Source organism: Enhydra lutris, unplaced genomic scaffold, assembly GCF_002288905.1.
Source record: "Enhydra lutris kenyoni isolate GAN:26980312 unplaced genomic scaffold, ASM228890v2 scaffoldscaffold27, whole genome shotgun sequence".
Lineage (NCBI taxonomy): Eukaryota > Metazoa > Chordata > Mammalia > Carnivora > Mustelidae > Enhydra > Enhydra lutris.
The window spans coordinates 26110053-26135575 of NW_019154111.1; the positions used below are offsets into that span (position 1 = coordinate 26110053).

General features: G+C 35.2%; 1 protein-coding gene across 1 annotated transcript in view; it reads left to right on the top strand.

The window, feature by feature from the left end:
* Positions 1 to 25204, top strand: part of LOC111152119 (protein phosphatase 1 regulatory subunit 3A) — a 40069-nt gene extending 14865 nt beyond the window's left edge. Inside the window, exons 2-4 of the mRNA XM_022510426.1 lie at positions 20609 to 20667; positions 20780 to 20904; positions 22823 to 25204. Coding sequence (XP_022366134.1) covers positions 20609 to 20667; positions 20780 to 20904; positions 22823 to 25204 — 2566 coding nt within the window. The remainder of the gene's footprint in view (positions 1 to 20608; positions 20668 to 20779; positions 20905 to 22822) is intronic.
* Positions 25205 to 25523: the final 319 nt, after the last annotated feature.

A 25523-nucleotide genomic window follows, 5' to 3' on the forward strand; every position in this document is an offset into this window, starting at 1 on the left:
GCCCCATGCGGGGCTTGATCCCAGGACCCTGGGATCATGACCTGAGCCAAAGGCAGAGGCTTTAACCCACTGAGCCACCCAGGCACTCTGTTTTTAACCATTTTTTTACTATCTCTTTCTGTATTTGGAATGGTTAAATACAGGTCTTATTCTTTTTTAATTTTATTTATTTTTATTAAAGCTTTTTTTTTTTTAAAGATTTTTATTTATTTATTTGACAGAGGGAGAGAGAGTGAGAGAGGGAACACAAGCAGGGGGAATGGGAAAAGGAGAAGTAGGCTTCCTATTGAGCAGGGAGCCCAATGTGAGACTCAGTCCCAGGACCCTGGGATCATGACCTGAGCTGAAGGCAGATGCTTAACGACTGAGGCACACAGGTGCCCCTACAGATTTTATTCTTTCCTCATTATCAATATTAGTTATTTAATTTTGCTATAGGTCACCTTTAATATAAAAAGCAGGTATGTATGATGGCACACATTTTTAGGTATTCCTACACCTATTTCATGAGTGATTCATTTTACTGCTCTGGTCATGTTCAGGGAAAATTTCCTTTTGTAATTAGTTGACTCAAATTCTTCCTTTAAAATCTAAGGTTTATGTTTTAACTTAGTGAGAAAGATTAATCCAGGCATCTCAATGTTTGTCCTTATGGATGGGTACATGAAAATTACACTAGTATGCTTCCTTCTATAATACCAATGCCCTCAAGATTGAGAAAGTATGGGTCTTAGTTAATGTCAAAGAAAAAAATCATCAAGATACCAGTGGCAAATCTCTTATTGTGCCCTTTAGCTTGTGCACTGACAGAGAATAAACCAAAAACCAAAAACCACGCGTGACTGGAGAAATGACAAAAGTGTCTTCATGCATTCAAGAAGTGTTATTGAGTATATACTGTGTCAGGTACTGTTCTAAACACTGGGGATACACTAGTGAAAAAATGACAATCACTTTCCTTGGTTAGCTGATATTCTAATGGGAGGGAAAACTAATAACTAATTAACTTAAAGAATTAATAAGTTATGTCAGAAAATGGCAAGTGCAATTGAGAGTATAAAATGCAATACCAGATAAGAAGGATGAGTAGAGATTGAACATCACTGAAAAAATGACAGTTGATCAGAGATGTGAAGAGAGTCAGTCATGAAGACACCTGGGAGAACAGGGCTCCATGCTGAACAAAGTCACAAGGGCAACACTTGAAGCAGTTTCAAGTGATGGACCTTTCCCCTCTGTTTGCATTAGATTCCCATGCTCCTTACACCCCCTATAGACTCTTGGGCATACCAGTCACTAACTAGCCATATGGTCTCATGCAGGAAAGGCAGGAAAACCATTTCTCTTTGACACCAAACCAGTTAAGGATCCCTTTCTCCTTTTTCTGGCTGCTCTCTGGCTTCCCAGAGTTTCATTTCCTATCTTTCTAGGTCCATTTTTTTCCACTGGTGCACCGCCTTGAAATTTTGTTTTAGTGAAGATGGAGTTGTACTACAGTTAATCAAAGAAGGAATTCAACATTTGAGTTATTGGAGTTAAAAAGCACTAAATAGTTGTACCTATCATTATTTTTATTTTCACCTATTTTGATTACCCTGACTATAGGCTATTAGTATTATACATATGGAATAAGCTTATGTAAATTGAGACATGTAAAAAGAAATTTTTTTCATAAAATCAACTTTATATACATATAAATGAAGCAAACCGGTGTAAAATGCTGATCCTCAAAGATAGCAAGTGCCTTCACTTACATATCAAATCAGGAAAAATGAAGACCAGGTTGTGGTATTTTTGTATGAAACATTCTCTTAACACATGATAAACTCCAAACACATTAAGCTATTAGCATTATCCACAAACTTACATTTAAATTATTATATTGCAATTTCTGCCTTTTTTAGTAACTGTCATCTCATTACTATTATTTTTACTTCAAGACTCTAATTGTTCTTTTATAGGATCTAACCGACCAGTGTCCTTGGCAATACACTTTATGGTGCTTGCATCTGCAGTAATTGTTTGGACAATTTGCCACATAGTACAACTGGAAAACGTTTTACTAGTTCAGGTCTAAATCTTTACAAACATAAACAGTTTTATAATGAGCTATATAGCTGTTAAAGTAGAAATGATGAATGTCTCTTACCTAAACAGCATGTAGGTTTCTTTTCAGTTAAGAAAAATAAGTAAATTTAAATGCACTGAAGTATGGGTGGGTAATCCCCATGATGAATAAAAATTGTTTTATAGACTTAACAGTAGAAGTACAATTTGTGTAAAATTTACATTAATGCCAGCCTATTTCATTATGTATATCTTCTTCTCTCCCCACCCCATGGAAACTTAATAACAGAGTATTTTTACTGAAGGACTTAATTTCCCACTATCCATACCTTCACAGAGTAAAAGCCAGGGTAGTATAGTGGTGTAAACCGACGTTTCTCAAGCTTGACTCCACACAGGAAAAGGAAAAATAAGGCACCCGTTTGCAGGCTCCACTACAAAGACTAACTGAATTGGTCTGGGGCAGGGCTCAGGCATAGGTGTTTTTAAAAAAGCTCCCCAGGTGATTCTGATGTACCCCAGGATTGAGAATAACTGGTGTAAACAATAAGATCTAAACACAGGTGTTCTGAATTATAATTTTTTTTAAAAACTGGAAATCATTAGTTTTAGTACATATCAAAAGAGTAATACTATTTAAACAAAAAGAAAGTAAATCTAAATGAAATAACGCTTTTGTAGGTATGGTGAGAGGGTTAAGCAAGAGTAGGAACATTAAGGGTAAAGTTAATTACTATTTAGAACGAAGTCAACTTTTAAGAGTTTTCTTTTAAAACAGTTTTTCTTCTTGAAAAAAATGTATATTTTATGATTCAGAAAATCAAGCTTTTAAATACAATCTGCAGTCAGATTGCAGGATCTGACCTCCTTCCAGTCTAATGTGTCTTTACAAGCCCACCTGTGTGCACAGCAGCTACTGCCTTCCTGGGCTTCCTCCCTTCCTTGAGTCTGGGGTAGTGCTCCTAATATTTTTTGCTGTAGGACCCCATGCTTCCCCAGCTCTGAATAGTACAATTGTGATTTTTAAACTGCCGGTTTGTATTTGTAGTTCTTTAGACTGTAAACTTTATGAAGGCAGAGTTTGTTTAATCTTGGCTTGTGCTCGTGGTTTAACTTCTAGTATAATGCCTAGCAAATATTTTTTTTTAAGATTTTATTTATTTATTTGTCAGAGCGAGCGAGCGCAGGCAGACAGTGGCAGGCAGAGGCAGAGGCAGAGGGAGAAGCAGGCTCCCCGCGGAGCAAGGAGTCCGATGTGGAACTTTATCAACGCTGGGATCATGACCTGAGCCGAAGGCAGAGGCTTTAACCCACTGAGCCACCCAGGAGTCCCATGCCTAGAAAATATTAAATATTTGTTGAATGAATACACACTGAGTTTTGTCTAACATTATTCTGAATTAGCATGATGTGCAATAGAAGGACTGAGTCCTTTAAGCCCACTTGATAGAAGTATTCCTCAGAGTGTTGACTGCAAAGTCTGTTGTTGCCTTGCTAAGGGTGTGGCGGAGATCCTCATCTTTGGCAATGTAGCTGGGTCTCAGCAGAATTTGGCTTTGTACCGGAGTCCTTCTGCAGCCCCAGTCTGTGGCCCAGTGTCTTCAGCCAAAAGTCTCCTTGCCTTTCGGTTCATATCTGGGTCTCAACTAGTCCTTCCCAAGTACCCTATTGCTCTTGTTTTGATCTCCAACCATAGTTTTATCTTATTGAGCCCTTCTCACTTTATCTACTTGGGATTTCCTGGAATAAACTTCGCTCTATTTGATCAGGGATCTAAAGGCCTTCCACTGGTATAGTAATCTTGGCACAGATGATCTCCTCCCTAATTACTCTATCTCGTCCAGCAGCAGGCTCCAGAGAAAAATAGGATAATGTTTGTACTGTGAGCTTCCTAAATCAGGTGGACTTCTTTCCTCGAATCTACGTGTTCGTTTGAAGCATTTCTGAATCTGCTTATATCTACTTCATTGTAGAACCTGGGTAGGACCAAAAAGCATTGGACGTTTTCTAGCATTTAGTATTTGAAATTAACATTAGAAGATTGTGAAGTATAACTAGGTGCTTGTGATAATTATATTAATAAAGATTATTTTTGTTAAAAATATTGTCTCCTATTTAAAGAGATTTAATCAAACAAAGTCTATATAGGGGGCACCTGGATGGCTCAGTCGGTTAAGCATCTGACTTCAGCTCAGGTCATGATCTTGGGGTCCTGTGATCCAGCTCTGAATCAGGCTCCCACTCAGCAGGGGGTTCTGCTTATCCCTCTCCCACTGCTCCTCCCCCTGCTGTGCCCTCTCTCTCTCTCCCTCCTTCTCTCTATCTCAAATAAATAAACAAAGTGTTAAAAAAAAAGAGACAATCCACATAGTGGAGAAAATATTTACAAATCATATATCATTAAGCGACTTATATCCAGAAGAATTCTTACAACTCAATAATAAAAAGAGAACTCAATTTTAAAATAAGCTAAGCATCTGAATAGATGCTTCTCTAAAAAAGCTATTTTAATGACCTATAAGCACATAAAACAATACTCAACATCATTAGGAATATGCAAATCAAAACCACAATGAGGTATCACTTCACATCCACTAGAATAATTATGTTCAATAAGAGGTAATAACAAACGTTGGTGAGAACTTGAAGAAATTAAAACCCTCATGCACTAATAGTGGGATTATAAAATGATGCAGCCACTTTATAGGAAAATAATATGACAATTTCTCAATATGTGAAATATGGAATAACCATAGCCCAGCAATTTCACACCTAAGTTTCTACCCAAGGTCCACACAAATGTAAATGTTTACAGAAGTACTATCCACAAACAGGAAAAGGTGGAATAATCCAAATGCCCAACTGGTGAATGAATAAGCAAAGTGTGTTATATATATATAATGGAATACTATTAAACAATAAAAAAGAAAGTACTGATACATGCCTCAACATTGACAAGCCTCAAAACGTTATGCTCTGTGAAAGAAGCCAGACACGAAAGGACACATATTGCATAATTCCACTTGTACGAAATGTCCAGATTAGGCAAATATATAGGGACAGGAAGATTAGTGTCTCTAAGGCCGGGGGTGAGAAATGAAGAGTGATTCTAAGGGACATGAGGTTTCTTTTTGGGGTATTAGAAATGTTTTAAGATTACATTTTGGTGATGGCTGCATGATTCCGAAAATACACTAAATATACTAAAAATTATTGTATTGTACACTTAAAGTGGATGAGTTTTATGGCATATATATTATTATTTGATAAAGTTGTTAGCTTTCAAAAACATTACTGATTTTGCATGGAGATGTGGATTTTATGATAAATAAACTTTTAGATCTACTACAGAGTTGAGGGCTACTGGAAATTAGAAATAGAGACTGTTTCTCCTGAAACTTAGCAATGAAGGTATTGTGTTTTAGGCAAGGTTAGAATAATAGAGTAGCAAGAAAATGAATATAGGTAGTATATAAAGTCCCACATGAAAGGGTATATTAAAATGTAGTTTCTATATATGAAATGTGGATAAGCTTCAAAGGATACCGGAGTACCTCTCCATGAATGCTGTAGCTAATTCTGCTATAGAAATAAAGAATGTGTTTGATCCCCTCTTTACGATATTCTAAGTTAAAAATGGAAAAACTTTCACTCAATAACATTTTTCTTATTTCTTTCAATAGGAAATGAGGATATTAACTTCATCTTTGTGCAAAGTTCAAAATGACAATATAATAATAACAGCTACTAAATACTGATTGCTTGCTGTATGCCAGACATTGAGTGGCTTAAATTCATTTCTTCATTTACTTTATTACATTGGTATGAATAGTTACTCTTCCTACTTCGTTTAATTAAACATTTTTTTTTCCTCGTGCCTTCTCTGTTGGGCTTTTCTCAACTCTCTTTTTCTCTTTCCCCTCCCACCTTCAGTATAAATGATACTATTCATGTTTCAGAGTCTCATTTCTTAAAAACAACCACTTTGTTCATGTTGCCCTGCCTTTAGCCAAAAACTGATTTGACATTGGAGAAATATATTAAATCAGATTTTATGCTGAATTTTTACTGATTTATTCAAAATGTTCAAGGGGTTTGTATATGTGAACCTGCATTAAATCCCAGAAATGTGGGCTGAAGGGTCTTTGAATGTAAAGTGGTAGAATCGGCAAGAGTATGGAATCTTTTGTGAAGAGAACTGCAACAGAGGATGGGAAAAAGAAGACAGTTCACAAAAGGTGTGGGTGAAGGGTGGCAAAAAAGACATGTAATGCAAAATGTGGACATTTGTGAGGGATGCCTCAGTGCATTGCATTAATAATTTGCATATTAAGAAGTCATGAGTCTTCCCGTTAATGAATCCCTAACTAGTCTCTGACACAATAGACTGAACCGTCCCTGGAGGAGTCATTATGGCCTATCATGTCAATGAGCCGCATATTAATGACTCTCTTACATGCTCATCAACAGGTAGCCTAATAGGCTCCCATTGAGTTCTTTTTCATTTGCTTTTTAAATGTATCCTCTCCTCCCTTCCTTTTGTAACACTATTGTGAAGAATTGACAAAAAGGTGCATTAAGATGATTTTAATGTGTGACGTAAGTTCACAAAAGCATTAAATTCAGAAATAATGCTTTAATTCTTACTCTTCTGCCTAGAAAACTTCTCAAATGCAGTTAAATACAAATCCAGTTGGATAATAGGATTCTTATTTGGATTTTAACATAAACCATCCAACCCAATTTACTATATTTCTCTTTTCCCTGATATATCAATTTATGCTGTCATTAGCATAAGTAGAATAGCTAGTTTGGAAATATGTTTGTGAAACTGAATTACTTAAACATGGAAATGAATTAGAATAGATTTCATGTCAAAAACACTCATTAGAACTAACACAGCAGCTAATACATAAAAAATTAAAAATAAAGAGGAAATAGCAGGCATATATTAATTTCAAAGCAATAAAGAAATGACCTAAAAAATGACTTTATAACTTTTAAATTTAACAATTCAAGGTAGTTACAGGAAGGCATTATTTTAACTTTTCTGGCTTGCTTTGGTACTCCTTGACTTTCGCTGGTCCCAATTATTATATTTAAAATATTTGGTGCTTTTTTTGCAAACATAAAATCTATGATCTCCTATTAAAAAATACTGAAGAATTGTTCTTCCAGTATTTCTACTGAATTACATACCATCTCACCTGATTTATTTTCTAGATGAAGGAAGGAGTATCAACACATGCTTGAAATTCTTTGTCAAGAGACAGGAATGGGTAGAAGCTGGGGGAAAAGTTGGAGAAGTTTCCTAGCACTTTGTTCCCCATTAAAAGAAAAAAAAACAAATGAACAGCCAGTTGTAAACATTGCTATTTTGAGGAACAATTGAGGGCAAAAATGCTCAGATAAGCAGCTACAATCTGGTACTCTGATCTCATAACCAGTCACCCTCCATTTGGCAAACACTTTTTCTGAGAGGGTCACTTCTTGAATGATTTGATTTCAAAGTCTGGAAGTCTCTTGCTCCTTTGTGTTGACTCTGCCTCCCAAGCCTCCCCAAAATACACTGGATATATCAATTTACATTTTAAATTATTTTTTCTTAGAACAGTTTCAAAACAATTATGTAACACAAATGCTAAGGAGGTTGTATGTCAAAGCTCAGTATTTAACAAACCAAATAGCTTAGCAATACTTACATGTAGATTCCACAAGGAAAATGTGTTTAATCAGAGTTTCTGTAATTGCAATTAGCTGGCTCAGTAGTTGTAACTCTCAGATAGTGACTTTTTACACAACCACAGATAAATCAACATCATTATGAAAAAAAGAATGCCTGCAACTTAGTATTCTTGGGAAAAAAATACACATGACAATACTCTGGTAATTTTTGGAAGATGGAGATGGTATAAAACTCTTAGCAGCTACTTTGCAGGGGAACTCTGGAGAATAAGGATGTCAGACTTCTGAAGTAGCAGGACTCTCAGCTGAAAAATCACTAGTTTCTTGTCACCCACCTACTCTATGGGTGACAATTACTTCCTTTAAGAACTCAAGTGAAATAAGGCTTTGGGGCCAATAAGTTTAAGAACTTTTTCTGATATCCCTCTGTTATGTATTCTTGAGTTTTTCCAGTACTCACTGTTTAAAAACATTCACATTTCTCTCTCAATGGAATATAACTGACAGATTGTTGTAGAGTATCCCTTGAGCCAGGTTTACCTAGAAGTCTTCTTCACTTAAAATTAATGGATTCTGCTTATAATTATATCCCCTCCCAAAGCAACCTACAATTTTTGGTTCACACTTGGACCTCCAGGAGGATACTTAATTCTTCACTGGATGCTCACAATGTAGTACCTCTTTAGGAAATACACATTGCCACAAAATGGCACATGCTGCCCAGATCCAATGACAGAACTAAATCTAAATAGTCTTTTTTTTGTCCTGATTCCTATACGGTGAGGTGAGCAAGAAAAAATAGCATCCAGCACTCTGACATGGCAAGGCAGATTTGAATGGGCAATCCTTAGTAGGCAACCAAGTCACGAAATGAAGAAATTTTGGAAAAGAAACTTACCAAAGGATTCTTCAACAAAGGTATGTTTTTTAGTTATTGAAATTTCCTTTATTGAGAAGGCATAGTACCATTGTTTTCAGTTATGTTTTCAAGATCAAGCACCAAGGCAATGGGCAATGCTCTAATTGAGAAATAGAAAAGATTTTTAGAAATGTAGTAATTCAGCTTTATGGAAAACAGGAAAATGACTCAATAAAACCATCTGGTCCCTAATGTGGCATATGCTTAGTTCCATGAATGCTTGAGCTGTTCGCTAGAGTTTACTCAAGGGGGTTGTGGTTTGCCATGGTTTATGATTACATTTTATAAGTAATAAATGAACTTATATGATAGGTATTATCCAATACATTTGTTTATCCAACCAGTTGTGATTTGCGTAATGTTCTGTTATTTGAAAAGTTTTACCTGAACATAAGTAAGATGAATTGGAAGCAAATGATTCTGTAATCTTTACTACAAATGATACAGGATCAGCTCACAAACTGTGCAGCTAGGACTTCTATCAGTTTGAACTGATAATGCTGATCATAAGATTTAACCAAGAGTTTATTCTTGACTGTATTGAAATTTTAATTTAGTAGCTATTTGTACTGATTTTTCTAGCATTTTATTTTTTTAAAAAATGGTCTAAGAAAATTCCAAATTAAACATTTCAAATTATATTCATAGATACTCCTATTATTTATATAAATATAGAACTCTAAAACTGGAAGGCATGTTATTTCATAGCAAAACTAAGAAGGGCAAGTTCATCCCAATTTGAGCAATAAAAGGGTTGATGGGTAGTGGCTGCCTGGCTGTGTGGAGAAGGTTCATAGAATTGAATCTGGTCTCAGCAAGAAAATTCCTTGATCTGTTATCAGTGCTTGCCATGGGTGCTAGAGAGAGAGAGAGGCCAGCATGAGAGTATTGTATTTGATATCCTTAATCTATCTAGAACCTTCACTTTGAAGATAATGGAATGTGATGCCCGAAAAACCATGTTTCTTACCATATTAGTTATTAGTCTCCAGATTCAGCGTTGAAGGGAATATAAAGCCATTTAAAAATGTTGCTGTTTTTTCTCTGAGATTAATTCTTGCTTCTTTCAATCCCTGTTAATAATGCAGAGCTATCTTTATTTTATTGTCCTTTCCTTATCATCAAGGAACTGAATGTAATTTGTCTTTTCAATCTAAATTCCTTCTGCATCATGCCTTTAAATTTTTTTCCTTAGATACTTCGGCTCACAATTAGAAATTTATCTCTTTAATTCTCTGTCTTTTGATCAAATATTTTGCTTCTGTTTTTGGTTTTACTCCTTATCAAGAGAAGACTACTGGTGTTGTAACACCAAAGGAACAGATATTAAGCTCCAGTAGTTAATGTATTATCAACATTACCTCTTGTTGAGTATAAGCTTTTGTTTTCCTCCATCCTCTAATTCAGAAGTGGCTTAAAAAAAAAAGAATAATAGAAGGTGAATTTTCAGGAAAATATCACCACAAAATTATGAAAATAAATAGTATACAAGATGTAATTATTATTCTAGGAAAGCCTTTTCAGTCTTTCTAGAAGTAGCCATTTGTCAGTGCCAATGCCAAGGCTAATGTATTCTTTTTAAGTGTCTTTAAAAAAAAAATCGCAAAGAGGTACTATTTTTTCTAATTTAAAAGCTCTCCATTTTTTCCCTTTCTTTCTTTAAGGAAGGAGGAGGATAGAGGAAATAAAATGAGACCAAAGAGGACAGGCTGAAATGCTTGAGAAGTTCAACTTTTATTTACTTTTTAGCTGTTTCAGAGTGAAAGGTGGTGCCCAAGAATTCCAAGTTTGTTTCTCTTTAAGCAATGTCGAGCACCTTGCAGCAGTGTTAAGGAGACACAAATACAAGTCATGACTCACTTTGGAAATGATCCTTTTTTTATGCCAACTTTTTTATTCCTTGTGGAACAGAGTTACACTTTTGCTGCCTACAACCCAATCTTGATATTTACCCGGACTGGCTGGGTAATTCCATCACAACAGACTCAGATTATGTGGAACAGGTCTCTGAGAGGTTTTACTCACTTAAGAGACATATGAGCTTTTTAGCACAAAGGCATTGTAAGACCTTGGGAAAACCATATCATTACTTATACGAAAACAACTACATTTCAACAGTGTTAAAATCAACTCCAAAAGCAGAAGTGCCACATACCCGGAAACTGGAGTAGTACAGTAGTATTAACATGGTGCCTAAATCTTGACACTGAATAAATAAAATGTGGATTAACATTCCCGTACACACTGTATTTGGAGAGGACATTTTTCAATAAAGCTACTTTTACCAAAGATCTAGTGATTTTTCTTTGGAGGATGGTCTTCTGAGAAGGGCACTGTAAAAAGAACTAAGCAAGTATGCTATCATGGGTTGTAAATTTTACCCTTGAAAGTAGCTTGTAAATTAAAGATAGGAGAGCATATAAGGTAAACATCAAAAACTATGGATAATTCCAAGTGAAAGGAAAAGAATGGTACTTGGGTACCATGGTAGTGTAGAGTGTGTTTATCACACATCACTAATAACAATAACAACAACAATAGTGATAATAATGATAAATTTATTAAACTCTTCCATGTATTGAGAACTGTGCTAAATTATTGCCCTGTATAAGGAGGAGGCAATATTTTGGAGCAACTTGAAGCATAGAGAGGTTATCACGTCTGAGGTCACATGGCTAGAAAGTGGCTTAGTAAGTGGTAAATAACAGGAAAGAATGAGATTTACATCCCCGTCTTCCTGCTCTTTTTCACTCTGGACTGACCCTTTATGAAAGAACATTGACATGGTAACCAAGAAATTTGCATATAGTTCTAGTTTAGCTACTAAACTAGTTAGTGTGTGTATGACTTCTGCCATATTGTTTAACTAGGCTTCAGTTTCTCCCTCTGTAATATGATGGGTTGGGACTGTCCAAGTATGAGGACTCTTATAGATCTGAGATCCTGTAAATTGGAGGAGTTTGGCATAAAAAGTAATGCAAACTTTCTGAAGTTACATGAAGCTCAGAGGTAGAGAGTCTATAGAACTGACTAAAGTTTTGAGTGATTAACTGCTGACTCAGAAACACAAATTATTGTTTTTCTGTTAACTTACTAGGTTGCAAATACATTTTAATTCCTACCTTATCAATGTTTCATCATTTTATTCTCCAAGGCACATAAATTGGTCTATGTTTCAATGTATTTATTTTATGGGTATATGTGATACATACACAATTATTTTCCTTTGTGCATAGAACTGCAGCCCTCCTTACATAATTGGACGTGAATTGCTGAAAATTCAGAGACATAAGGAGGCACTTCCTGTATCACCTTCCTGGATTCTTAGAGTGTTTTCCTATAGCCCTGATAGGAACGAACACTTAGATCAGATGTCTTCAAACACGTGAACATCTTTGAGCTTCTACTAAAAAAATGCAGATTCCTATTCCCCACGCCAGACATGCTGATTCAGATCTGGTTTTGGGCCTCCAAAGCAGCATTTGTAACGAGTACCAGGTTATTTTCACATAGAAGGTCAGTGAACCACATTAAAGTTTGTGCCTCTTCAGCTGGCTGACTATCAATCAATACCTTGGGTTTCAATCTTTCATTCTTCTTGAATTGTATCTTAAATTTCTTGACAAATTCAGAATAACTTTTTTACTGATAAGGCATTTGTACATGCCTTAAGCTTAGAATTGCTGCTCCCCTCTTCTCTAACAAGTGTTATTTCTTGTTTAGTTTTCAAATTAAAGGGCAAACCCTCCTGGGCACTTTTCATACCCCATACTACCTCCCACTGAGCACACAATTATTACACTACTGAGTTATTCCTTTATTTAGTTGTCTGCCTTCCCTTGTGGTTTGTGAGCCCTTTGACAGCAGGAACTCTGTCTTATTCATTGCGATGATCTAGTACAAAATTTGGAAATTTGTGAGCATTTGAATATTTGTTAAATGATGACTAACTGAATTAATTAATATTGATTGCCATGCATTTTAAGTTACTATTTTATTTCTTATAGATCATTATTGATTGGAAACCATTAGTTTTTTTTTTAAGATTTCATTGATTTATTCAACAGAGAGAGAGAGAGATCACAAGTAGGCAGAGAAGCAGGCAGAGAGAGAGGGGGAAGCAGGCTCCCTGCTGTGCAGAGAGCCTGATGTGGGGCTCGATCCCAGGACCCTGAGATCATGACCTGAGCCGAAGGTAGAGGCTTAACCCACTGAGCCACCCAGGCGCCCCAACCATTAGTTTTTTTATATACTCAGAACATATTTTTTATCTACTTGAGGCCATCACATAAAATTTCAATGTCATGTCCCATTTCTTTGAAGTGGGGGAAAATTTAAATTGTAAAGAAGATGCAAGCCTTTGTGCAACGATATTATGAGAGAAAAAACATTAAAATCTGGGCTTTTTGATTCAATAAACTCTAATTTTCACTTCCCATTTGGTCAAAAGCTCAAAGGCTTTCTAAGCCTAACACATTTTCTCAATGAAACTCATTGCTTTCCTTTACCCTTGTTTCTCCTCCTGAATTCTCTATCTCAAGTGATGCTAGTTCCATCCTTTTAAATTCTCAAACTAGAAGTCTCTGCATTAGCCTTAATTTCTCTCCACTCTTAAGTGTTTTCTAAATAGCAGAAAAGCATGTTACAAAGTCATAGCAAGCTAACATGGAATAGGGTAACCAGATTTGGGACCAGGAGGGCCAACTAAAGCAGAGAAATGATTCTTCCCACTGCCTGTCATCGAGGGAAGGGGCAGTGTGCATAGCTTGACCCAATAGATTCAGTCCACTGAGATACATCACATCTTTATTGGGGTTTACAAATTTGGCCTCACATCAAAATCATCTTGGGAGTTTCTCAGCTCTATCATTCTCCATTCCTTCCTTACCTCCATGTGCAGGTCTATTAATTTAAAACTTACAGAGATCAGATCTGGTGCTTCTGATATGAAAGGCAATTTGGGGAACTCTTGTTATATCAAGAGCTATATAGTGTTCACCGGAGAAGGGAGGGACAAGGTAGCAGGGGTCCTGAACAGTAGAGATGCTTAAAGTTATTTTATGAGCTTGATCTTTAGTTCCTTAGAAATTCATCTAGATAGAATGCTCAAATCTAGCAAAACTAGTAGGCTACTACTTACAGGCTGGCTAATAACCACTTAGAATATTATGGACTGAGGTGAACAGTGTGGATGGGAAGACATTTTATTTTTCCCCAGTGAAGGACTAGAATAAAAGCCAGGAACCTAAGCATAACTTGTGGGTTCCCTTTCCAAGCATGTGAGATTAAGGAAGAAGGTGCTTCTCCTGGGTACCTGAGATGTAGATCACCCAGCCCATAAGAGATCAGAAACCACACTGCAGATTAACTCAACACCTTCTTGACTTATAGTACAGGGGCTCCAATTAACTGTCAGATTTAACTCTTCCTTGCTTAGGTCTTAGGAGTGAAAATAGTAGTTTTCTAAATCTCATTAATGCAACCAAGGTCAGGCAGAGAAAGTCATTTAAAAAAATCTATCTACAGGGAATTTATCAACAAATCATATTGTTGCCACATCACAAGTTATAACTCAAATTTGATTCCTCTCCTCTTTCCTCATTGCCATTCATCTTAAAACCTCATCATTTTTGTGCCTGAAATACTGTAGTCTTCTGTCCAGGTTCTCCTTAGAGAAGTCCCTAAATGAACCTCCAGAGATTGGTTCTGAAATGGACATCTGACCATGTCTCTCTCCCACTGAACTCCCTTTTCCCACGCCCCCCTGCAGTGGTTAAAAAGTGTATAAAGAATTCGGCCCCACTCTGCTTAGCATGCTAAGCCCTTTTAAATTGGAGGGGGAGACAAACCATGAAAGACTGTGGACTCTAAGAAACAAACAGAGGCTTTTAGAGGGAAGGGGGTGGAGGGGTGAGTGAGCATGGCAGTGGGTATTATGAAGGGCATGTATTGCATGGAGCACTGGGTGTGGTGCATAACCAATGAATTCTGGAACACTGAAAAAAAATTGAAAAAAAAAAAAAAAGAAAAAAATCTACTCAAAAACAAACTGGTGGTTACCAGAGAGGAGGTGGGCTTAGAGATGGGTTAAATAGGTGAAGGGGATTAAGGAGTTTAATGAAGGGGATTAAGACATTATAGTTTATTCATCTTTGATTTCCCAGTGTTTGTTATTAAGTTATGAGAGTGGGTGATCAAAATATCTTCTAGAAGAATGAATGACCCTTATGATTAAATAATACAAAAGACTATATTATATGATTTAAGATGCGCTGGAAATAAACTTTCTCCACAAAATATGTATCTTTTTGACATTTTAATTTCTAAGTGTATAAGATTTTAGAATGTTGTTTAATTATTTGAAGTCATAATTAAAAACATTGTCCTGAGCTTTGGAAGAGGGGAAACTTTCAGCATTATAAGACAAAGAGGTAAAGAGAAGGTAAGAGTAGAAAAGATGCTGTGCATTTGCTCAACAGCATTTGTTATGCCCCTAGTATGGGTCAGGTGCTGTGTTAGCCACTGGGAATACAAATAAATATGAAACTTCTTTGCTTAAAAGGGCTCAGTCTCCCTTAAAAGGGAGACTAGAAATATTCAATAGTGCTTTTCCTTTCTATGACAACTGCATATAGTTCTGGCTCTATCATAAACCAACAAGTGCTTTGTTTTTTTCCTCAATTCTAAAGTTGTTTTAATTATACTCTTTAGATATAATTGGTTATATGACTGGCACTTTGAATTTCACAGTGGGATTTTATCTAAAGTCATCCTCTAATCTAAGCCAGAGAGCAACTCATTTGTCCTAATAAATCATCTGAAATTAGAATTTAACTAGATTATTTTAAATAATGTAATAAGCACCCGAAAAACTACCCTCAAAACAACCAACTTCTAATCACTTCCTTTCCTCATCCCTTATCCCAACTTGTCCCACCTGATATAACCATAATCTTGAAAATCAAGCTTCCTTCTTTATATATCTTTTTAGTATATTCTGTTTTCCCTGATATATACATATATATATGTATATATCACATAATGTATATATATGTATATATCACATACTTCATAAGTATATTACTTTAGTAGTTTTTAGTTTATAAAAAATTACTTTAGTAATTTTTAGTTTATAAAAAAGAACTTTAGTAGTTTTTAGTTTATAAAAAAGAACATCTTCTGATGTAATGTTTTGGGACTATTCATTTAATGTTATATTACTAAGATTTATCCATATTCTTGTATGTCTCTGTGGTTTATTGATTTTGAGTGCTATATAATATTCCTTTTTATGTTATGCCATAGTTTTGTGTCTCTCTCCTGTTGGTGGGCATTTGGATTGTTTCAAGTTTGTATACTTGATAGCAATTTTTATCAATTAAATGGATATTAAAATAGTATCTCCTTGTGGTCTTGATTTACATTTCTCTGTTCTCTAACAATACTGCCTATCCCTTTCTGTGCTTACTGGCTATATGTAGTTTCTCTTCAGTGAAAGGTCTGTCCCTCTCCCCTGATTCTATGAAAATGTTTGGGCTATCTTATTGAATTGTAGGAGTTCTTTATATATTCTTGATGTTTTTTTGTGTTGATTTTATGTAACACATGCATTTTATCCTAGTTTGTAATTTTTATTTTTCTCTTATAAATCTTCCTTTTAATGAACAAGTTTTAAATTTCAACATAGGTAAACTGGCAATCTTTTTTTTTACAGTCACTTTTTTTTCCCTTCTTATTTAAGAAAACATTTCCAACTCTGAGTGTGTAAGATATTCAAATGTATTTTCTTTTTTTTTTTTTTAAGATTTTATTTATGTATTTGACAGACAGAGATCACAAGTAGGCAGAGAGGCAGGCAGAGAGAGAGAAGAGGAAGCAGGTTCTGCTGAGCAGAGAGCCCGATGCGGGACTCAATCCCAGGACCTTGAGATCATGACCTGAGCTGATCATGACCAGAGGCTTTCACCCACTGAGCCACCCAGGCGCCCCCACATATATTTTCTATTAAGAATTTCAAGGCTTTGGGGTACCTGGGTGGCACAGCCAGTTGAGCGACAGACTCTTGGTTTTGGCTCAGGTCATGATCTTACCATAGTGAGAATGAGCCCCCCACTGGGCTCCATGCTCAGTGTGGAGTCTCCTTGAGGATTTCTCTCCCTTTTCCTCTGCCCCTCTCCCTGCTTGTGCTCTCTAAATAAATAACTGATACTAACCATACTTCTGATAATTAGGTCAGTGACAATTGTAACTTAATGACAATCCCATGACTCAAAATGGCATTCCATCAAAGTAAAACCTGTTAAATAGATACCAGAAATATACAGGAGTAAAAATAAACCTCTACTGGTCAATTTAATCAAACTGGTTGTATAAATTTCACATTTCAACAAAGCACTGGCAAAGAGAATATTTTGGCTTTATATACTTAAATCAGATGCTAGATTTTTTTTTTTTTCTGAGTGAAGGAAATGTTTTGTTATAGAGGATACACAGACTTCCAATTTTATCTGAACTTCTGGGTTCATTAGACATTAGTTGCATTACTGCCAACGTTTTTGTTGCTTCTAAATAAGTATGATTTAGTGTATTGCTTAACCTATTCATAGGGACAAATTTGAATCTTAGATTTTTTTGGTTGTTTAAAACAGGAATATATTTTCAAAAGAATAAACGACTTTAAAATTCAAATTGTTTATATTTCAACATTCCATAGTGGAACATTTCTGTGTTATTTTTCAATTTCAAAGATGGTAATAGTTAATTTAAGTTTCAAGGGTAAATTTCTTGAACAACTTTCCTGATATTTGTTCATTATACCTATTTAGGAAACCAGATTTTCATGAACATGCACAATGTTTACAGAGAGAGGTATATCTAATTTAGGGTGTGCTATAATAAAAGCTGTGTTTTGGAAAAATTACATTGTGAGTTCTCTTATGATTTTTTAATATAGAATTACAGAAATACAGAATATAATTAAATCATCTAGATTCTTTTTATATTTTGCATAAGTATGGTTCCAGGTGGCTAAATTATTTTAGGATACTATTAGTCTAACAAGCAGAAATAAAAGCAATATGAACACTTCTGCTACATATGGGTCTTGCTAGAGAAGTTAATGTAAGGCTATAAACATTGGTCTTGCACAGTATTGGCCACAAACATTAAAATTAAAATGCATGTATATATCTGAAAAAATAAATAAATCTTTTTAAAAAAAGATTTTATTTGTTTATTTGACAGACAGAGATCACAAGTAGGCAGAGAGGCAGGCGGAGTGAGAGAGGAGGAAGCAGGCTTCCCACTGAGCAGAGAGCCCAATGTGGGGGTCAATCCCAGAAACCTGGGATCATGACCTGAGCTGAAGACAGAGGTTTTAACCCACTGAGCCACCCAGGTGCCCCATAAATAAATATATATATATAAAAAAAAGAGAATTTCAAGGTTTTTGACATTTCAGGTCTTATTCCATCTGGAGTTGATTTCTGAATATATGTTGTGCTGATTTCATCTTTTCTCATAGAAGCAGCCATTTTCCCTATCTCCATTTATTGAACAATCTCTTATTACCTGTTATGTTATATACCATGTTTGCCATATACCCAAGTTCTAGATATGTGCATCAGCATAGCAGTCTTAAGTAACTAAAACTTCATAAGATTTCTTGAAATTAGGTAGAACAGGTTTCTCCTCACAGCAACTTCTCAGAAATATTTCATCTATCTTCAGTCCTTTAGTCTTCTCTTTAAGATAGTGTTTTCAAATTTTGTAAAAAAAAAAAAAAAACCAAAAAAACAAAAAAACAAAACCTGTTGTGGATTTTTAAAAGATTTTATTTATTTATTTGAGAGAGAGCAAACAAGAGAGCCCAAGCATGGGGAGAGGCAGAGGGAGAGGGAGAAGCAGTCTCCCCCTTGAGTAGGGAGCCTGATGTGGGGTTCCTTCCTAGGACCCCAAGATCATGACCTGAGCCAAAGGCATATGCTTAGAAGACTGAACCACCCAGGTGCCCCAAAAACTGTTGTGGAATTTTGATTAGAATTGGATTGAATCTTGGATCAATTTGGGAGAGAATTAATACTTTAATATATCTTCTTCCTATCTATGAACATGGTATGTATCTCAATTTTTCTAGGTTTTTTATTTCTTGATACAACTTTATTCTTTTCCTTGTAGGAGTCTTACACATCTTCTATTAGTTTTATTCATAGATATTTGGTATAATATTTAAATTATGTATTTCAGCTTTTCTTTCTTGTATTTATCCCTGAATCTAAGATTTCACTCCCATTTTATGTATTTACATGTTTTATAAGACACCGATATAATAATATACATTTTAGTACCTAATTTTTTGTCCCTCATATTAGTTCAAAGCAGGTTTGTTTTCTTTTGATGCAATCATTTTTAAAAAATTGAAGTATCTTAGAGAATTAAATTAGAAAAATGATTGATTGCATTTTGGTTAGTCAAAAACAGAAGGCTTTAAATGGCTGTTTTTTCCCTCTACAAATGAGATTTTCAACACTGTTATGGAGATAAAGAGGAAGCAAGAACAACTAAATGGTGTGTAATGGTTTATATATTTTTAAGTCCCTAAATATCATGTATTTGGAGAAGGAAAAAAATGCATGAGCTTGCAGTTAGATTGCACAAAAATAATTCTTTGCATAATTATTGGCCTCATTAAACAATACAGACTTATAGATTCAGTATCAATTATGTAGCTACTATATTTTTCCAGTGATCTTATATTTATGTAGAAATATTTTCTTCATGGGCCCACTGGAAAATACCAAATATTTTTGGTAAAGTTAAATTAAACTTATAAACTTATAAATATATACAATATATATATATACACAAAACTTATAAATATATACAAAAAATACCTTCTTGTTTAGTCCAGATGGAAGAATTTTCCAGTTTTCTCGTGATTGAAAAAAGATTGGCTTTCCTGGGATTTGGAGCAACATTATCCATGCAATGAAGTGTAGACTCTATTACACAACTTTATCAGCCATTGCCAAGTTTCTAGATGCATTTTATTAAAGAGAAAAAGTCATTGAGAAAAGTCATCATAAGAAAATTCAGCCGAGACAATACAAGAAAATGTGAACACTGGCCCAATCATTTCCAATAGATTGACCTGTTTGTTGAGTGTCATGGACAAATCTAAATTCTAACAATGCCACAAATATACCTACAAATAGAATACATTTGAAAGAAAAATGTATTTGTCTTCCTTAATCACCATGCAGAAAATTATCATAAAGGAAGTATAACCCAAATCATTTTAAAGAAAGAAAATACATGCTTTCATATATGCAATCTGAAGTCTTGGTTGTAAAATTAGCCTGTGGCAATACAGACATAAAGTCTTTGAACTGAGTATAAATTTAGCTGCCTTTCAGTTTTTAGTTTGTTTTTTTCTCCTTTCCTGGAGAGAGAGAGTTAATGTTATATCCACCTAACTGAAAGAATTTTGAATAAAATGCAACACAAAAAAATTAATAATTGGAACATTAAAAAGCAATTTCCACGACCACAAATGGACTGTCAGTTCATAAAACTTTATCATTTAAACCAAGAGAAAAATGTTCTCACTTGCAAAGATTAAATTCATGCATGATGGAATAATCAGCATTTACATATATTTTTACTTTGGTTATGTAAGTTTTGAATATAGACAACACAATCTTATTTATAAATATGGCATTGTGGAAATTATTTTAAAAATTTTTCTACTACTAGTGAATTACTACTGAATTAGTCTAAGAGATTAATTTTATTTAAAAAGCATACCAAGTAATGCAAGAAAATATGAAAGGTTATATAATATTTGAATTGTTGTTTGTTTGAATTTTCCCCTGTACAAAATACTTAGAAGAGGTAGTCTCAGAAAACATTTATAACATTCTGTTTTAAATTTGACAGTAAAGAAGAATCATTAGCAACATCAAATGAGAGTAACTTTGAGAACTCAAAGATTACAGGTAATATTTTTTACATGATTTTTTAATTTAATTTTTAAACAAAATCTGTATCTTTTGTTAAAACCTACAATGATAACGATCTTACAGAGACACAATTTTATTAACTTTGCAGATACCTATATTCCAACAATTGTTTGTTCTCATGAGGACAAGGAAGACTTGGAAACCAGTAATCAAAATGTAAAAGATGTAAACAGGGAACATGATGAACATAATGAAAAAGAATTAGAGTTGATGGTAAGTGTTCTGGTTGCCACGGTATTACAGAGGATGAATCCATTTATGCTTCAAAAATGCTGCAATGCCTGCCTTTCAATAGTTTCAACTAATATAATTTGCAAATGTGAAAGCACAGCCTATTTTGTCCTTGCATCTCTAGCTTGATCAACAAGGCACTTTGATTTCAGTATGTTGCTTCTGGTCTCTGCAGTGGTAAATTAATGACATTCATTTCTTATCTCTTCACCAGCGGCTCTGAGTAATAGTTTGTAGGAATTATAGAAGAGGTAGCACTATGCTGATGTGCATTTCTAATCTTTGTGACAAGTGTACACTTAGCATAAACTCGTCTTTAAAATGAGAGGGTTGGACTAGATGATTGTTAGAGTCTGTCCAGCTTTTCAAGTCTGAATCCTGCATTTAACAGCATTTTTAAAAAAACTTACTTCCATCTTTGTGAGAATCTCACAGTTCTATATCATTAGGAAGTATTAAATTACCAAATGAGGAGAAAATAGTCTGTGCTATATTTTTTAAACGGGAAACAAATTCAGTACTGTACAATTTAGTATTAAATTTGTTATCATAAATTTCACACTTGGTGAACATTCAATCTATTTGGAATTTTGGGGGGATGGTTTAGATAGCATTTTTATCACAAAGGAAGAAATGGGAGTAAATGAGTCACATAATGCAATTTATCCTTTACTGTATTTGGTTGGAGCTCATATCATTAGGATACATGGATTCATAATCATCCAAGATTAAAATGACATTTGCCTCTTCAAGTGTCAGTGCTGAAACAGAAAAGAAATAGAGCTCATCTCTTTCCCCACATTTTCCACCTTTTCTATAGTGATATGGAAGCTGCATCACTAAAGTATGCAATTTACTTTGCTCCAACTTTAAGAAACTACAAAGTTGTCACCCATTGTGAGAATTCTCACCAGCTGAAAGTTAACATCGCCATTTTTTTTTCAAACCAGAGAATATAATGAAAGGGCCCTGAAAAATCACATGCTTCACCAATACACCTCATTACAATGAGCAGGCTCAAATATAAAAGTTTGTTTAGAAGTTACTGAGATTGTACATCCAATAAATGAATAGGGAGCTGTAATTTAGATGCTAATTTGCTCCATGCTGACGTTAATGCATAAAACAATGAAGCTCTATAATAGATGGAAATACAACCAAATCTGTGGAACCCACAGGCATTGGCTTACAAGACAGCTGTGCAGTTGACAAGTAACATGAGCCTTATGTGAGAAGAAGGGGAAAACGTAAGATTTGCATATAATTATTGAGATCATGCAAATGTCAGTTATGAGGAGGAAAAAAAAAACACAGGCATCTCACTGTTAAATCCTGACAGTTGGCATCACTGAAGAGCTCAAATACATTTGAGTACCAGTTGGCAGAGGGTCATTAAAACAGAATTTGCAGAGACATTAACTCCCTCACTTTTCTTTGAGTGACGTTTTGCTATTAATAGTTTGCAGAGGCTTTGCAGAAAACATATTAATAAGAGAAACTGTAACAGGGGCACCTACAGCAAGTGTAAATGCAGCAAGGGGCACCCAGGAAGCTGCTCTCTAATTGATTAGCATGGAGCTATCAATGTGTATATCCTAAGTGAGGAGAAAGTGCAATGACAAGCAAGAATAGTTGAATAATACAATGTGATATTTGGAAGCTGGAAGGAGAGTGATTAATTTTGGTCCCTTTTCTTATTAATCTCATTCACAAGTCATAGCCTAAAAGGATCCCCCCAAAACATCCGGCTTTCAGAATTTATACAAAATCCACAAATGAAATGAATCAAGGAAACCTACCAGTTAATTGCTAGCCCCACTAACGAAATCTATCTAATTCATTTTGTATATTTAAAATCATTTGATTATTAACTGTTTTGTTTTGTTTTTTATCCCTTAAGATAAATCAATGCTTAATAAGAAGTACTGCTTCCAGAGATGAAAAGAATACATTTGCAATAGATCCGGTCAATTTTCCAAATAAAGCTGAGGAGTTAGAGAAGAAGCAAAGCCATGGTGAAGTACACCCTGACTTGTTTAAAAGGTCTTTGTCTCCAAGTTCATCAGCAGAAAGCCCCTTAAAGGGAGATTTTTACTGTAGTGAAAAATATTCCTCAGAAAATAAGTGCAGACATCCACCTTCAAAGGAAATTACTACAGATATAGGAGAAATCAAGCCACCATTGGGAGATACTAGCAGTAATGCATTAGTGCAATTACATATTGGCAGCAAAGAAGTACTGGATGATAATGCTAATCCAGCTAAAAGGAGAGTCAGAGTACAAATATCTTGTCCCTCCTCAGATCAACTAGTTGCAGACAACTTTAATAAAAAACATGAAGGAAGAGCTGAGAAAATTGAGATAAAAGATTGGGAATGTTTAAGAAGAGATATCCACTCAGAAGAATCAATGGAAAAAGGATCTTCTAAGAAAGGTTATGACAATGGTAACACTGAGGAGGAGGAGCAAAGAATACAGTTAGGTGTTAATGTAAAACAAAGCAAAAATTTTCATTCAATCTTACATGACCAAGAAAGGAAGATGGGCCACTCTGAAATCAGTACGGAAGGGGCGGCAGCTAGCAACAGAGACCTAACCATTCAGCTGAGTAAAGACATCACAGTTCCCAACCAGGCAATCAGAGCAGATATGTTTCATTCACCAAAAATAAGTCTAAGTTGGGAAAAAGCTGTGTTAACAACTCCAGAACATGATCTCTTGACTAGCGAAGGCACTACATTAGGAGGGATGCATGGCCAAGTTTGTTCACCAAGAAGTGGAAATGTTTTGAGGAATGATTGCCTTTTCCAAGTTGAAGAAGAAAAATCAGATTGGATTAATCGTGAAGATCAGATTAAGAATGCACAACAGAAGCAAAGTTGGAATGTTCTAGAAAGTCAGAGAGAAGCAAGAGAAAGTAAGACAAATAGGACAGAACAGATCAAAGAACAATCAGATTGTGAAGACATGTGGGAAAAAAGAGATAATACAAGGAGTTTGAAAGCTACTCCTACGGAAGAATTGTTTACCTGCCAAGAAACAGTGAGCTGTGAACTGTCTTCTCTAGCTGATCATGGTGTTACTGAGAAAGCAGAAGCAGGTACAGCTTATATAATTAAGACAACATCAGAAAGTGCTCTAGAAAGCATGTCTGCTAGAGAAAAAGCAATAATTGCTAAGGTACCTCAAGAGACAGCACGAAGTGACAGGCCCATCGAGGTAAAGGAAACAGCGTTTGATCCACATGAAGGGGGAAATGATGATTCACATTATACCCTTTGTCAACGAGATACAGGAGGTGTAATTTATGACAATGATTTTGAAAAGGAATCACGTTTAGGTATTTGTAATGTACATGTAGATGAAATGGAGAAAGAAGAAACCATATCTATGTATAATCCTGGGAAGACACATGACAGGAAGAAATGTGGCATTGGAAATTTCACATCTGTAGAAGAATCCTTACAAGTCGTTACAGGCAATCAAAAAGCAGCATCAGAACTGGATTTACATTTGGGAATGTTACCAAAAGACAAAAAAACATTTCCAAAAAATAAAGATCACAAACAGGTCCAAGAATTAAAGAAAACAGATAGAGATGCTCTTATTCATTCTGCTTTAAACTCAGACACTAACAGAGCTTCTCAGAATGGCTCTCACGTTGCCAATCACCATGCTAAAACCTCAGTGCCATCTCATGAACAGGCAATTGCTGTAGAAAATATAATTACTACCATGACTCTCCAATCTATTTCTACTAAATCAGAATATAATTGTAATCCAACAAGTGAAATCCAGGGTGTTGAGAAGCACCCTCATCTTGGTTCTACACCTGAAGAAGTTTCTAAAAGTTCAGGAAGAGAGACCTCAGGTAGTAGCAGAGAAAGATTTAAAAGCCAGATTTTTCAACAAGGAGAACACGGTGTAGAAAAATCTCTACGGTCAACGATTTTCATCAGCGAAGCTGTTGAGAACGTGGAACAGGCAAGGCATGAAAATGAAGGATTAGCCTCTGGACAATCACTGTGCTCTTCAGGTGACAAGCAATCGGAGAGCTCTACTTCCACTAGTCTCCCTGCCCAGGAAGGTCAATCTGAAAGCAGCGAATCTCTGCTTTCAAAATACACCAACTCTAAAGTCTCTTATGTCCTTTTGTTTCTGATATTTCTTGTAACCATCTACCAGTATGACTTAATAATTGGCCTGGCATTCTACCTTTTTTCATTGTACTGGCTATCCTGGGAAGGGGGGAAACAAAAAGAGTCTGTCAAAAAGAAGTAACTTCACCACTATTATTATTTTCTCGTAAAAGATAAGCTTTTTAGCCCCAAACATTTGGATTGGTGAAAGAGACTATTCATTGTTCAAAGAGCCAGTGCAGTTTTTCTCTTGAAGGATCATTTAAAAAGGAATGCGTATGAAGTTTGCTCCTTCATATAAGTAATTATTCTATATAGGACCATTATGTTTGGATCATTAAATACCTATATGAATATGAGATCTGAAGCACGTCAAGTTGAAATTAGGTACAGCTGTTGCTCCTTAGCAGGCTATGAAGTTGCAATGCTTCACGTCTCTTCACTACTTAAAGTGCCATTTC